This window comes from Oryctolagus cuniculus, chromosome 13 (genome assembly GCF_964237555.1).
Source record: "Oryctolagus cuniculus chromosome 13, mOryCun1.1, whole genome shotgun sequence".
NCBI classification, from domain to species: Eukaryota; Metazoa; Chordata; class Mammalia; order Lagomorpha; family Leporidae; genus Oryctolagus; species Oryctolagus cuniculus.
The window spans coordinates 30,545,462-30,562,544 of record NC_091444.1 but is presented as its reverse complement, the minus strand read 5'-3'; the positions used below and the strand labels follow the sequence as shown (position 1 = coordinate 30,562,544).

The window sequence follows — 17,083 nt, the reverse complement described above, 5'->3', positions numbered from 1 at the left end:
GTTTTTCCATTTAACTAACCTTGCTGCAGCCACCCCATTATAATGCAACACTGCTTCTTTCTAGTCATTACTAGACAATCATGAGGTCTTTTTTATATGAGTAATGTCTAATTCCTTTTTCCAAATGATATAATTTAGACCTCTCTTTGCCATATGAATAATTTTTCAAAGAGGAGCTTCTTTATGGAATGTTTATTTTAATGAATATTTGTTGTAAAAAAGTTGGCCACTATCAAAGGCATGAGTATATTCTATCCTATGATTGTGTCCTTGAAATACCTCATAGCATCCTCTGCCCTGACCTGTCATCATAAATCCCCTGTTTGCAATGGGTGATTCCCAGTGACTGTAGGTCTTTGGCAAACTTTCTGTAACTCTTTTCTTTAAAATATTCCTTCAAATATAAATTTTGTAGCAGTGGCCTGATTGTCTTATCATAGATTTCAAAATTTAAAACTAAAATCATTTTTAAAGGTTATAAAACCCAGTCTATTTTATGGAAGATAAAATAGATCTCATTCTCCATCTGCAGCAGAGTTTCCCTTTAACTGTTTTTAAAATATAGAAAGTGAATTCTAATTTGTCATCTCTGGAAAGTCCATCTCCACTTGTAACACCCTGCTGTGACTACCTTCATTTTTACCTGCATAACTGTAATCACCTCCTAACTGGTATTTTTGCTCGTATCCTTATCCCTCTGCATGGCAGCCCTAACAGTTTTGAATAAACCTGGGATTGTGTCACTCTTATAGTCAAAACCTTATAGTGGCTTTCCATTTCACAAAAATACAAAAATTAAAATCCTCACAATAGACAACTAGGCTTTTAGTAATGCACACCTCTGTCCTCCCCAGCCAGTTCCTTGTCCAGACCTAACCTTCCAATAGCTCTCTCTGCTCTTACTCCTCCATGATGCTGACTCTTGCATCTCCTGCAATATGCTGAGTGCACTACTTTAGGGGTCAGTGAAGTCAACCTGCCTGAATACTTTGTCCCTGGATGTATGTGAGGTTTGCTTCCTTTCCCCCATCAGTGTCATCATCTCAATGAGACCTCTCTTGCACATACAGTCTCCAATAAGATCCCACCATGTTCTCTGGTTTTCTCAGATTTGACTTGATTTTATACTGGCTTTTTGATTTAGCCTACTACATAAATGACGGATTATGTTAATCTGTGTACTTGAATGCAGGCTCTGTAACAGAAGAAGTTGTTGACTGATACATCTTTGGCACCCATGAAAGTGTCTGACACATTATAGCCTACTAATAGAGATGTGAATGAATACATGTGTGAAAGAATGAAAATACCCTCATGTTGAAAGTCATGATTCAGCTCTAAATGTCATCTTCACCTGATTATATCTGCAAAGACTATTTCCAAAGAAAGTCACCATCACAAAACCAGGGGTTAAGACTTCATTATGTCCTTTTTAGGGACATGGGTCAGTCTAGAATACTGACTTGGTTTTTGGGGGTGGGGACTTCCTCGGGTAGAGCATGCTCTCAGTGTGTTAGGAACCTTCCTGCTGCCCCAGAGATGCTGAAAGCACCATCAGTGTTGCTCAACTTCTGTGTGTCTCTTGCTGGCTCAAAGGTAAATGTTAACAGTTCTTTCAAATTCCTGGTTCCTCATTTCCACCACATTCTTCTCTAAGCTCAATGAAATGACCAGTAGCCCTTTACTGCTCACCCAACACCTGTCATCAGGTTTTACCGTCCTGTTCACTAAGCATTGTGGTATGCCACTTACACTCTGTAACTGGAATTATGCCCTTGTATCCTGAGTTCATGCTCGTTCCTGAAAATTCGCAGTTCTGTCTATCACTAATCACTGGACATCTCTCTTAGGGTGTTGGCATGTTTGAGGAAACCATGTAATTTATGAGCTTGTTTCAGTGAGAGTGAAAATCTCTGTTTTCAGAGATCTCAAAATGTTTCTTAAGTACACTGATTTGATCAGTGCCCATTGAATACATGTATTGAGACATCACCCGATAGCCCACAAATGTGTATTGTTATCTTTACTAATTAAAAAATTGACTTCATTAGTACCCCTCTATCTCTCCTTTCTCACGTATCAACTTCCTCTCCTATTTTCTGAAGCAACCGTAACAGATCTCTACCACCTTCCTTAAGTCCACTTTACAATGACCATCCCTCCTCTCTGCTTTCCTCCTTCCTTTTCCTTTCATTATTAAATATTTACTGAATAATTTATCATGTGCCAGGAACTTTGCTCCGAGCTAGAAATGGACCAGTGAATACGACCAATTACTAAACTGTATGTCTTGCCAGGGAAGTTTATTTAATATGAAAGATCTTCTAAAAGTTTATGAGAAATGGATTTTATGAACAAACTATGCATGATTTTCAACATTTTTGGTGCTAAAATCAACTTCTCTTTCAATTCTGTTTTCCATGAATGTTTACTCCTCTCCTGTCCTTTCATGTTTCATAAGCAAGTTAGAGAAGTAAATAGGTATTTTTTGCAACAGAATGAGAAGAGTATAGTTATCAAGAGCTCATAGTGCCACCATGGACCAGAGCAAGTGTCCCACAGGACATATTTCAAAGTTGAGACATTGAAGGATGGGATGGGACAGGAAGATTTTAAACAGAGGCGAAATGAAGTGTGGAACTTTCAGCCTCAGGAACTCTGATAGTTGTGGGGCATTAAACATTTAGTCTGTGAAGCTGCAGGATGGGATATGATGGATGTCATGAGAAGGACAGGTTTGGGTGGGAATGGGTGAAGATGAAGAATAAATAAGAAGCATATTTAGCTTCCTTCACTTTTGGCAGACATTACCTTTTACCTCCCAAGGCAAAGTCATACTGTGAGGAGTGGTTTTCCTCAGTTTGTCTTCTGTACACTTAACAGAAGCACTTAAGCACACAAGGATGTAGCTGTATTCAGATGTATTTTTTTCCTCATCTTTCCTCCTGTCTCTAAGAACAATATGTCCTTCCTTATACAATTCCTTACCTTGTTTAACTTTAAGTCCTGGACCCAGGTCAATGTACTACAAACATTTACTTTTGATTTGGTATAATCTTCAGATCCCATCCTCCTGTATATATCCATAATTGAAACTTTCAGAGTTTTGCCATTTTACCAATTTTTCTCATTATTGAAAACAACAAAAACTCAGAGATGGTAATTTTTTTTTTTACCTTTTTCTGTCCTCAGCCTTCTGGGCTTTACTGTGTTATCAAAATCCTAAATTCAGGGCCGGCGCCATGGCTCACTTGGTTAATCCTCTGCCTGCAGGGCCAGCATCCCATATGGGTACCAGTTCTAGTCCTGGTTGCTCCTCTTCCAGTCCAGCTCTCTGCTGTGGCCCGGGAAGGCAGTGGAGGATGGCCCAAGTTCTTGGGTGCCTACACCCACATGGGAGAGCAGGAGGAAGCACCTGGCTCCTGGCTTTGGATCAGTGCAGCGTGCTGGCCGTAGTAGCCATTTGGGGGGGGGGGTGAACCAATGGAAGGAAGACCTTTCTCTCTGTCTCTCTCTCTCACTGTCTAACTCTGTCCAAAAAAAATCCTAAATCCATAATTGCTACATAAATTAATAAAATAAATTTTATGTGGATTAATATTGGTACCTACCTATGCCTTGAAAGCTCATCTAATTTGCTGTAGTTTGGTCTTTGGTCCTGGTTGTCTTAGAAGAATTTTCCTGAGGTGATGAATGTTGAGACTGAACTCTTGGATTCTGTTGAAATATGTGAGTCAGAACCCATGAGTAGGAGGTCTTCAATTTATCCTCATTTGTTGGAGATTTTCAAGGCCAATCATTAATCTAAGTTTAGAGAGGACCCAAACAGATTATTCTGGAGCTTGTAGCTAGCACAGGTGGGAAGTGGGGTGGCAGTGCCTGCTTCCTGGCCATGCCAGTGCTTTGGAAATTGCGATTGGAAGCAAATGCAATCCAAAAAGATCCTGATAAGATAGAGAGGTATGAACTGGTGAGAGAACTTTAATTTGCAAAAGTGATTTATGAAAAAGTCATGAATTTATGTCAATAAATAAGCTGGGCAGACTATCACTTTGATTTAAGTTCTGCAATGTCTATGGAAATAATTAGTTAGTATTGCTAATCAAGCGGAACTAGCAAAATATATATTGATTAGTACAAATTTGAAAGGTCAGTCATATCAAAATATTTTAAAGCTTTATTGTTTTAAAGGGCTGTTATGTGAGTATTAGCCATTGCTTTGTAAACTGAGATGCCTCATACCGTGTGTGTGTGTGTATTTATATGATATATATGCATGTATGTATGTATTTTGCAGGTTTTGAGCAGTTTGTTGGAAGAATGCAAGATTTTCGATTTTATTCAGTGGCACTTACAAATAGGTAAGCAGATAGAGTATTATGAACCTCAAGAAGTGTGAGGATAAATGCTGAATTCACTTAAATAAGACTACTGTGAAGAACATAGCATTTTTCATCTTTACAGCATAGGGCAAATCTCACCTAATTAATGTTTACAGTGTTTGCTTCGGTTTGGTCTATAGTTATTATCCACTAGTGCTGCTCTCTCAGGTAACTCCTTATAATATGAAATTGATCAAACTTTACAAAGGATTATTTTTCTAAGAAAACTCAATTTGTGAGCATCCCATAGAACTTGGGATACATCTGTTTAAGCATTCTATATGAAGTATTTTCTGATACTTAAACAGTTTATATCTCCCTTTTATAGTTGTTTGTTGAATTTAAAACTACTAGAAAATGTAGAACAATGAAAATGATTATTTTGATGTATGGGAAAGTCTTAAGAGATGAGGCTATTAGACTTGGAAAAAAGATGAATGAGATTTTGAAGTATTTTTGTTACATATTTTTCTATTTCAGTGAACAGATAACTATATAGACTTGAGCTAGCTTTAATGAAGTATTTCATTATCTTGAGAGTAGATGGGGAATCTTTCTTAGGGCTTTTTAAAGGCATATAGATTTACGATGTTGAGAAAACTCAAGTAAAATTCTAGGATAGTTTCCAAAATTTCTTTCTCAACTTATAGTCTGTATATTGTTTTGTGGATGATAGTTTCCAAAATTTCTTGCTCAACTTATAGTCTGTATATTGTTTTGTGGATGAGCTGATATTTACTTCTAGTACAGTTCGGGAGGAAGAGTGTTTGTGTCTTGTTAGGGAGGGGCGGGGTCAGGATTTGTATAGTGGGGTGGTGAACTTCCCAGGGGCAGGACTAGTTATTGTACATTGGGGATGCCTTGCTCTTGAGGCAGGCCTGTGAATAGTGACAGATCTATTATCAACAGGGGCATCCTTTCTCACTAGTTTGCGTAACCAGAAGATGCCTGAATAAAGGGTGATATAACACCAACATATGTCCTGTGGAGATTTACTTCCAATAGACTTGCTACCTTTTAGATCACCTTTGTCTAAAATGTGGAAAAACAAAGTTGCAATAATTCTTTGGGAATGACATTTTCCTAGAGGGAAAAGAATTCATATTGGGAAATGACAATTGGTCCCATTTAAAACCTTGTATCCACTGGCAAATATCAATGAAATTTCAAGTAGATATCACTTCATGTGATTTAGTGAATGGAAAGGCCGTCTGTCTCCTCCATTACTCTGCTGGGATCTCTCAGAGGAAGTCTGGTCTGACCTTGGTTACTAGTGTTGGCATCCGAAATGTCTGGGAACCTGTGATGTGGAAGTATGCCTATAAATAGAATGACTAATTCTGATCTAGAACAGGTCTATTGCCCTTAATGGAAAAATTAAATACATCTGCCTGGAATTGGCAGTTCTTTGACTCTTGGCAGCTGCTATATGATCTGAGCCATTGAAGCATTTTAGGAGCCAGAATCTGTGCTGATGAGTCACAGGAAACCACTGACAAGTGGCCTTGGCCTCAGTCCCTTCACCTGAGATAGAAGCAGATAAAATGATTCTTGCTTTCTTACTTTTTCCCGAGGAAGAATTAGAGACCTGATCTGTAACTCTCATTACTTAAAATAAGTTACTGTTTTTGCTCAGTGCTAAGTTAGTTTAACAACTTAAGTGTATGATATTTTTCTGTATCATAGGTGCATTGGAATATTATTGCATTTAAATAAGTATCTTCATAATCAGAGAAGGGTTTTTGCAGTTTCTTGATGTGAAAATTTATCTTTAAAAATGTATTGGCTTTGATAAACATTCTCTTGAATGAGTATGTTTATTTGGCCAAAAAAGAGTTTTATTTTATTATGATTCAGAAAATTATTAAAGCTGATTTGATGCTCATCAAAACACTAAAAGAATGATACCCATTTATGACAATTCTTAGAAGTTCTATCGCTGTTGAGCTATTTGTTCTAATAGTCTTCACTCTCTCTCCTATAGAGAGATTCAAGAAGTTTTTTCCGGAGATCTGAAAAGGTTGCACATCCAGTCACACTGCCGCTGCCCTGGTAGCCATCCTCGCATCCACCCTTGGCTGCAGCGGTTCTGCATTCCTAATGCTGCAGAAGACACCACCCGTGATAGAATGTTACGTCTCAATTCTGAAGCCCATCCTCTCTCTTTTGTCAATGACAATGATATTGGTACCTCGTGGGTTTCACATGTGTTTACAAACATTACCCAGATGAACCAAGGAGTGACCATTTCAATAGATTTGGAAAATGGACAGTATCAGGTAATTAAAAACAATGGTGTATATTAGTTTCTTGTGGCTGCTTCAGTAATTTCGCACAATGACTTTGTGCTCTTACAGTTAAAAAGACCAGAAATACAAAGTCAAGTTATTGGCAGGGCTCTATTTTCTTCCAAAAGATCCAGGAGAGGATCCTTCCTTGCTTCTTCCATCTTCTGATGACCCCTGGCAGCATAATTCCAATCTCTGCATTCATTTTCACATGAGTCCTTCTTGTTTCTTTGTGTGTGGTAATTTCCCCATTTCTTTCTTTATAAGGCCCAACCCTAAATCTGGGATAATGTAATCTTGAGCTCATTCATTTAATTATATCTCCAAAGACCTTAATTCCAAATAAGGCCATATTCATGAGTACCTGGAATTATTCCTTGGACATATTTGTTTGGAGATATCATCTAAGGAACTTCTAAAAGTTTGCAGGATATAAAGGATATTTATTGTGGTACAAAATATTTTGAAGTCCATGCATGCAATGAGCCATCCAAAGGTCATCCAGAAGTTTCTGGAAGATGCATGTTATAGTCAGATTGCAAAATTTGTTTACACAAAATGTGTGTATCCTTAGGGGCCAGCATTGTGGTGCAGCAGGTTAAACTGCTGCCTGTGGTGCTGGCATCCCATATCTGAGTACCCAGGTTCATGTGCCATTTCTGCTTCTGATCCAGCTCCTTGCTAATGTACCCGAGAAGGCAGTGTAAGATGGCCTATGTGCTTTAACCCTTGCCACCCACATGGGAGGCCCAGATAGAGTTCTTGGACCAGTGTGGGCAGTTGTGCCCATTTAGGAAGTCAACCTCTGGATGGAAGATCTCTCCCCCTACCTATTCCTTCCTCTTTCTCTGTCACTCTACCTTTCAAATAACATAAATACATACATACGTATTTAAAAATAAACTTATGATTTAATATTTTTAAAAATTTATTTATTTGAAAGGTAGAGTGACAGAAAATGAATCAGAGGGAGATATTCCATCTGCTGGTTCACTCCTCAAACAACTGTAACAACCAGGTCTGGGCCTGGTGGTAGCCAGCAACCTGAAACTCCATTTGTGTCTGTATGTGGGTTGCAAGGCCCTATCAATTGGGAAATCTTACACTGCCTTCGTAGGCTACTTAGCAAGATGCTAGATTGGAAATCAAGTAGCTAGGGCTCAAACACAGGTTCTGATATGAGATGCCTGTACAACAAGTGGTGGCTTAAAGCACTGTACTGGAACATCAGCCCTATCCATGAACCTCTGATGTACTCTTGTACAACCCAATGCATGGTGAAAACTAAGCTACATAAATGAACATAACCTCACTAAAGCAGTGCCTTGTAATGTCTGAAGTAAAAAATATCTAAAAGATAATACTCAGGGCTTAGATTTCTAGAGAATTGATTCAAAATAATTTTTGTGAAGTCTGGAAATGTTCATTTTGTTACTAAGCAGCACAAATAAATAAAAATTGTGGTGCTTATTCCAAATAACTCCTTAAGAACACATAGAACATTTGTTTCATAGAAGTAACGTCCTTTGTCCTGTCTTTACATCAAACTTTGTGTTAATTTGTACTTTCATCTATAAAATCCCTGAGAAGAAGGACTAATACACAATTATAGAATATATTGCTTGTACTATGGGGTTATGACATTTCTGGATGTCCAATAAATATTTGATAATTATAATGAAGAGGCAGTAAGCCATTATTATTGAATCTAACAAGTCCAGAGCTTGATTTATACTGATGGGTCAAACTTAAAATTCCAATTATAATAATTAACATATCCATTTTTCAGGTGTTTTATATTATCATTCAGTTCTTTAGTCCACAACCAACAGCAATAAAGATTCAAAGGAAGAAGAATGACAATTTGGATTGGGAGGACTGGCAATATTTTGCTAAAAATTGCAGTGCTTTTGGAATGAAGAACAATGGAAATTTGGAAAATCCAGATTCTGTCAATTGTCTTCAGCTTCCCAAGTATGAATATTTTTAAAGCAATTCTAATAAACTGATATGTTAATAATAAATTGTAAGTAATCCAACTCATTGGGTTGGTGGAGATAGCCCTCAAAAAATTTTAATTTTTTATTAATATATAAATAACTGCTGGCGCCACGGCTCACTAGGCTAATCCTCCACCTTGCGGCGCCAGCACACCAGATTCTAGTCCCTGTCGGGGCGCTGGATTCTGTCCCAGTTGCTCCTCTTCCAGTCCAGCTCTCTGCTGTGGCCCAGGAGTGCAGTGGAGGACGGCCCAAGTGCTTGGGCCCTATACCCGTATGGGAGACCAGGAGAAAACACCTGGCTCCTGGCTTTGGATCAGCGCAGTGCGCCGGCCTCAGCATGCCAGCCACAGTGGCCATTGGAGGGTGAACCAACAGAAAAAGGAAGACCTTCCTCTCTCTTTCTCTCACTGTCTACTCTGCCTGTCAAAAATAAATAAATAAATAAATAACCAAATGTAGCTCATAGATATAATTCTATGACTATACTAATTTTCTCCCTCCATTCCCTTCTTTTTTATGTTTCTCTCTCTTTTTTTTTTTTGACAGGCAGAGTGGACAGTGAGACAGAGAGAGACAGAGAGAAAGGTCTTCCTTTGTCATTGGTTCACCCTCCAATGGGCCATCCTCCACTGCACTCCTGGGGCACAGCAGAGAGCTGGCCTGGAAGAGGGGCAACTGGGACAGAATCCGGCACCCCGACCGGGACTAGAACCCGGTGTGCCGGTGCCGCAAGGCGGAGGGTTAGCCTAGTGCGCCGCGGCGCCGGCTCTTTATGTTTGTCTCTTTAAAATAAAGATGTATTTATTTATTTGAGAGGTAGAATTACAGGCAGAAAGAGGGAGAGACAGAGAGAAAGGTCTTCCATCTGCTAGTTCACTTCCCAAAAGGCCGCAGCAGCTGGAGCTGATCTGATCTGAAGCAGGAGGCAGGAACTTCTTCTAGGTCTCCCATGTGGGTGCAAGAGCCCAAGCACTTGGGTCATCTTCTGTTCCTTTCCCAGGCCATAGCACAGAGCTGGATCAGAAGAGGAGTAGCCAGGACACAAACTGGCACACATATGGGGTCATGGCACTGCAGATGGGGTCTGAGCCTATTACGCCACAGCACTCGCCCCTTCTTTTTTATTTTTAATTAATTTTATTAATATAAAAGGAGTAGATTTCACACATTTAATAGATATAATTCTAAGAATATAATGATACTTTCCTCTCTCCTTTTCCCTTATATATTTTTTATTTTTTTGTGGTAACATTTTTAATTTATTTTATAATCACAAGCCTAATGCCCACTAAATAAACATTCAATAAGTAAAAAGTAGAAAGCAATATATACAAGTTCTATAAAGTATAATCAAATCTCAAGATGTCAGTTTTACTCAAATATATTAAATTTTGTTTTGTACTGTAGATATTAGCTACCACAAATCAGAGAAATTATGTGATCTTTATCTTTTTTATTCTGGCCTATTTCACTAAGCATAATGGCTTCTAGTTGCATCCATTTTTTTTTTTTTTGCAAAAGACAAAATTTCATTCTTTTTTATGGCTGAGTAATATTCTAGATTGATTCCATATCTTAGCTATTGTGAATTGAGCTGCTATAATCATGGGGGTACAGGTAACTCTTTTATACAATGATTTCATTATTTTGGTATATTCCCAGGGGTGGGATGGTTGGGTCATATTGTAGATCTATTTCTAGATTTCTGAGGAATCTCCATAGCATCTCCAGTAATGGTTGACCTGTTTATCTTCCCATCAACAATGTTTTAGGGTACCTCTATCTCCACATCCTTGCCAGTTTTTGTTGTTTTGATTTTCGGGTGATGAGTATCCTAAGGGGGTGAGGTGATACCTCATTGTGGTTTTATTTACATTTCCCTAAGGGTTAGTGAGCCTGACAGTTTTTTCATGTGTCTGTTGGCCATTTGTGTTTCATCATTTGAGATACCTGTTCATGTCCTTTGCACACTTATTTATTAACTATATTTTTGTTGTTGTTGTTGTTGAGTTTCTTGAGCTCCTTATCTATCCTGGATATTAATCCTTTATCTAATGTGTAGTTAGAAAACATTTTCTCTGAATCTGTTGTCTGCTTCTTTCCTTCGCTGAGGTTTTCTGTGGCTGAGCATGAACTTCTTAGTTTGATGTAATCTCAACTTGCCTCTGCCTTGCTTTTATTACCTGCACTTCTGGGGTCTCATGCGAGAATTTTTTGCCTGTGCCAATGTCTTGCAGCATTATCCCTAAGTTTTTCTCTAGTAATTGTCGCTCCCCGTCTTCGTGGAGGAACGACACAGGACCCTGCGCTGTTCTTTCGTCTGCTCGGCCCTCCCCGGGTTTGCTGCTGGTTCTTCCCGGGTTGGCTACTATCCCTTCCACCTCCGTGGAAGGGCGGTTCCCCCTGCCACATTCCCCACTTCTGCAGGGGAGTGGCACACCGCCGGCCGGCTCTCTCGGGGGCTGCACAGATGTTCCTCTTAGATGTTCCTGGTGCATGCCGTCTCTCTCCTCCTTTATAGTCCTCCTCTGCCAATCCCAACTCGGCTGCCCACACGCCGAGTACGCTGCTCTCCTCCAATCAGGAGCAGGTCCTGCTGTTTATTGGTTGAACTGGAGGCAGCTGTGTAGAAGCTGTTTTCTTCTCTCCCAGCGCCATATTGTGGGAGAGCAGATGCATAGAATAAGTCTTAATTCCAGTAACTTAGTCCAGTCCAGATTGCTCCCCACAGTAATGTGATGGTTTCAGATTGTAGGTTTACACCCTTGGTTCATTGCGAATTGATTTTTGTATAGGGTGTAAGGCAGGAGTTTTGTTCCACATGGTTGCCAATGGAGATCCAATTTTCCTGAAACTGTTGGTTGAAGAGACTATCCTCCAAGGAGTGATTTTGGCTTATTTGGTTGTAGATGTATGGATTAATTTCTGGAGTTTCTATTCTGTTCCATTGGTCCACATTTCTATTTTTGTGCTAGTAGTAGGCTGTTTTGATGTTTCCAGCTTTCTTTTTTGTTGTTTAAAATGTTGTTGACTATTCAGGGTCTTTTGTGTTTCTATATGAATTTTAGGATTGTTATATTCTAGATACATGAAGAATGTCCTTGGTATTTTGATTAGGATCACATTAAATCTGTAAATTGCTTTGAGTACCATGAACACTTTGATGATAAGAATTCTTCCAAGGCATGATTAAGGAAAATTGTTTAATTTTTTGTGTCTTCTATTTCTTTCCTTCATGTTTTGTAATATTCATTGTAGAGATCTTTCACATCCTTGGTTAAATTTATTCCAAGTTACTTAAATTTTTGTAGCTATTATGAATGGGACTGATCTTTCAAGTTCCTTCTCAGTCAGAGTATTGTTGTTATATAAGAATGCTGTTGGTTTTTTTGTTGTTGTTGGTTTTATATCTCACTGTTTTGCCTAATTCTCTTATGAATCTTAATAGTCTCTTAGTGGAGTCTTTTGGTTCCTCTATATAATGGCCCATGTATTCTACAAACAGGGGTAATTTGACTTCCTCCTTTCTAATTTATATCCATTTCATTTGTTTTTCTTGCCAAATGATTCTGGTTACAGAGCTATATTGCATAATAATGGTTAAAGTGGGCATCCTTGTCTGGTTCTGGATCTTAATGGAAATGCTTCCAGCTATCACTCATTCAACATGATGTTGGCTGTGGGTTTGTCATTTATTGATTTGATTGTTTTGAGGTATTTTCCTCCCATAACCAGTTTTTAAAGTTGTTTGTATGAAAGGATGTTGTATTTTATCAATGTTTTCTTAGCCTCTATTGAGATAATCATATAGTATTTATTCTTCATTTGGTTAATGTGATGTGTTGTGTTTATTGATTTCTATATGTTGAAGCACCCTGGGATAAATCCCACTTGGCCTGGGTAGATGATCTATTTGATATACTATTACATTTGATTAGCTAGCATTTTGTTGAGGATTTTTGTATTTGTGTTTGTCAGGTATATTGATATATAGTTATTTTATGGGTAAGCCAAGTCACTGGGCTGATAGAGACATCATTCTGCTTTCATATTCTTTGTAAAAAATATATAATTTTTTAGATATAATGTAGTTCATAGATATATTTCAAAGAATATAATACTTTCATTATTGAACCTCTCTAGTTCTCTCTTTGTTTTTTGTAAAATCTTCTGAATTTTTGAGTTAACATTTTGAATTTGCATTAATTTACATTACAGTCAAAAAGTTAATGCTCCACCAAATAAAGAATTCAACATGTGAAAAGTAAAAAGATATGATCACTAAACTATAGTAGTATATCATTCATAACCATTTGCTAATCAACTTTCTTGAGGCAGATTCTCCTAAGTCTCTTCCCTGAATGGTGTGTTAGAGTATGTTTAAAATTTTTTTAGAAAAACTTTGGAGCAACTCTTGTTTACAATTTCACTGGTGTTCTGCCATCTAGTTTCTTGATTGTTTAATATTTTTTTCTGTATTAATAGAATTTTCATTATATTCTCAAGGAAATGTTTTAGTATGACTTTTTGTCATTTTCTTGAATTTCTTGTCTATGGAACATAGGATATGTGTTTGTTTTCTCAGTATGTAGTATTTAATCTTTTATTGATATTGTGTAATATTATCTCAAAATTGTGATTTGTGTTTTGTAAAAATTTGAATAGTCTTTCATGGTTTTAAATCTCTTTTGTCAACAGTTTTCCTCCATATTCCCATGGTAATGTCACATTTAGCACCTTGGCTCCTGGACCAAATTATCGTCCTGGATATAATGACTTCTATAATACCCCATCTCTTCAAGAATTTGTAAAAGCCACACAAATAAGGTTTCATTTTCAAGGGCAGTACTATACATCTGAGCCTTCTGTTGACCTCAGACACAGATATTACGCAGTGGATGAAATCACCATCAGTGGGAGGTAATATTCATTACTGAGATTTCAATTGGAATGCAATTATCTATAAATTTATTTTCAACAAGATTTTTGTGATACTTCCTTAAAAATACATTGACTAAGATTTTAGAGCAAGCCAAATTCCAAGCTTCTCATTTTGAAATTATTTCCTACTTTTGATTTTTGGTGAGGGATTTGAAATAAATTTTCAAAATTTATTGAGTTTAGAAGTTATGATATTCTGAATCTGACTTAGATATAATGGTCAGATATTTTACCTGGCTCTTTCTGAAATGGAATTTTCAAATATTCTGGAGAGCAAAGTGATGGAACTAGGTTTGGAGTTGAAGCCAGATAGTTTGTAAGTGTGAACCCTGTCTACCTGACTTCAAATTTCCATGCGGAATAATTGTGCTAAGACATTTATAAATACCCCATCATAACAGAATATGACTCACAGTGATAAAAAATATTGATAGCTGTAAAACCAGGGCAGCTTGGTATCTAATATGAAAATGGATATATAAGATAAATTTAGAGAGAGTTGTTCTAGAAGATTGATATATCTTTAGCAGAATACAAATATGTGAGAATTATTTATTAAGTGATAATATAATGAAAAGGTGATACCGTTAAGTACTCACTGTACAACTTTGAAAGATATGGGGAGATTTGAAATTCTCTAACTCATTTTGGTATTCATCATGTATCTTCTTGATTGTGTTTTGAATAGTTCCAGTAAATATGCCCCCTTCACAAATTTGCCATATGGTTTTTGTGGGTGTTCCCAGTTCCACACCTCCTCACCCCAGTTACAAAGTGACTTGAACATTACCTTCACAATTCAATGTGGTTTGGATATTAATGACAGTTCTTTCCCTATTTGTATTTTGGGGTTCATTAAGCTTGCATGAGTAACTACAAAGAGATTTTGTGTTGGTTGGACATGCTGGAGTTCCCTATTGGGTTCATGCAGAGAAATGGGTTGGTGATTTTTTTTTTAACCTTACTGATTTGGACACTATTTTAAAATTTACTTCATATGAGTGAAGCTGAACATCTTTTCACGCGATTATTGTTTTTTTTTTTAACTTTTATTTAATGAATATACATTTCCAAGGTACAGCTTATGGATTACAATGGCTTTTTCCCCCCCCATAACTTCCCTCCCACCCGCAACACTCCCATCTCCCGCTCCCTCTCCCCTTCCATTCACATAAAGATTCATTTTTTTTTGACAGGCAGAGTGGACAGAGAGAGAGAGAGAGACAGAGAGAAAGGTCTTCCCCTGCCGTTGGTTCACCCTCCAATGGCCGCTGTGGCCAGCGTGCTGCGGCCAGCACACTGCGCTGATCCTATGGCAGGAGCCAGGTACTTATCCTGGTCTCCCATGGGGTGCAGGGCCCAAGCACTTGGGCCATCCTCCACTGCACTCCCTGGCCACAACAGAGAGCTGGCCTGGAAGAGGGGCAACCGAGACAGAATCCAGTGCCTCGACCAGGACTAGAACCCGGTGTGCCAGCGCCGCAAGGTGGAGGATTAGCCTAGTGAGCTGCGGCACAGGCTTAAGATTCATTTTCAATTATCTTTATATACAGAAGATCAATTTAGTATATATTAAGTAAAGATTTCATCAGTTTGCACCCACACAGAAACACAGAGTGAAAAATACTTTTTGAGTACTAGTTATAGCATTAGTTCACAATGTACAGCACATTAAGGACTGAGATCCTACATGGGGAGTAAGAGCACAGTGACTCCTGTTGTTGACTTAACAAATTGACACTCTTGTTTTTGGCATCAGTAATCACCCTAGGCTCTTGTCATGAGCTGCCAAGGCTATGGAAGCCTTTTTTTTTTTTTTATTTTTTGACAGGCAGAGTGGACAGTGAGAGAGAGAGACAGAGAGAGAAAGGTCTTCCTTTGCCGTTGGTTCACCCTCCAATGGCCGCCGCTGCAGCCGGCGCACCGCGCTGATCCGATGGCAGGAGCCAGGAGCCAGGTGCTTTTTCCTGGTCTCCCATGGGGTGCAGGGCCCAAGCACCTGGGCCATCCTCCACTGCACTCCCTGGCCATAGCAGAGAGCTGGCCTGGAAGAGGGGCAACCGGGACAGAATCCGGCGCCCCTTCCGGGACTAGAACCCGGTGTGCCGGCGCCGCAAGGTGGAGGATTAGCCTATTGAGCCACGGCGCCGGCCTATGGAAGCCTTTTGAATTCGCCAACTCTGATCATATTTAGACAAGGTCATAGTCAAAGTGGAAGTTCTCTCCTCCCTTCAGAGAAAGGTACCACCTTCTTTGATGGCCCGCTCTTTCTACTGGGATTTCACTTGCAGAGATCTTTCATTTAGGTCATTTTATTTTATTTTATTTTATTTTTATTTTTTATTTTTATTTATTTATTTATTTTTTTTGCCAGAGTATCTTGGCTTTCCATGCCTGAAATACTCTCATGGGCTTTTCAGCTGGATCCGCATGCCTTAAGGGCTGATTCTGAAGCCAGAGTACTGTTTAGGACATCTACCATTCTATGAGTCTGCTGTGTATCCCGCTTCCCATGTTGGATCCTTCTCTCCCTTTTTTTAATTCTATTTGTTAGTATTTTCAGACACTAGTCTTGTTTATGTGATCCCTTTGACTCTTAGTCCTATCATTATGATCAATTGTGAAGAGCAATTATCACTTGGACTAGTGAGATGGCATTGGTACATGCCACCTTGATGGGATTGAATTGGAATCCCCTGGTATGTTTCTAACTCTACCATTTGGGGCAAGTCCGATTGAGCATGTCCCAAATTGTACATCTCTTCCTTCTCTTATTCCCACTCTTATATTTAACAGGGATCACTTTTCAGTTAAGTTTCAACACTTAAGAATAACTGTATCAATTACAGAATTCTTAAGAGCTGTGTGATGCTCACATTCACAGGTGTCAGTGCCATGGTCATGCTGATGTCTGTGACACCACCAGCCAGCCGTATAGATGCCTCTGCTCTCAGGAAAGCTTCACGGAAGGACTTCATGTGAGTTTGTTTTTTATGTGGAAATTTAGAAAAGTTAAGCATAGAGACAGTGAATGCACATATTTAGTTATTTATATTTGAATATAAACATAATAAGTAAATAATCAAGTAAATATTGTTATGAGCCAGAATGTCCATTATTCCAGGGAACATTTTTTTGTAGAGAAAAACAAAAGCTATCAATAAAGTTGAAAAATGCTTTTCAGAATGATTGCAACCAGGCGAGTTAGAGCTGGTATGAAAGCCTAAGGCTTCCCTTTGTTTTCCTTTTTCTTTAATGGTTTCATCAGTATTATATTTCATAAAATAATTTTTGTCTGAATAACCTGAAACTAAACAAAAAGTATTTTGATTCCTACATCTAAAGAATGTTTATACAAAGTGTCAGTGCAAATAAAGTGTATTAGGACACAGGATGATCTTTATGTGTTGATTTGTATCTATCAAGGTAAGTTTTTCTCCAGATATCAAATTTTAAATAATGAATTTAA

General features: G+C 38.3%; 1 protein-coding gene across 6 annotated transcripts in view; it reads left to right on the top strand.

The window, feature by feature from the left end:
* The window catches only part of USH2A (usherin), an 848,241-nt gene that overhangs the window by 106,056 nt on the left and 725,102 nt on the right, over positions 1-17,083 (top strand). For all 6 annotated transcript variants that reach the window (XR_011381453.1, XM_070055318.1, XM_008268426.4 and 3 more), the window contains exons 5-9: positions 4,298-4,361; positions 6,367-6,661; positions 8,460-8,644; positions 13,372-13,593; positions 16,499-16,592. Coding sequence is in view for 5 of the 6 variants with exons in the window: in XM_070055318.1 (XP_069911419.1) it covers positions 4,298-4,361; positions 6,367-6,661; positions 8,460-8,644; positions 13,372-13,593; positions 16,499-16,592 (860 nt within the window). In the remaining variant the exon portion in view is untranslated. The remainder of the gene's footprint in view (positions 1-4,297; positions 4,362-6,366; positions 6,662-8,459; positions 8,645-13,371; positions 13,594-16,498; positions 16,593-17,083) is intronic.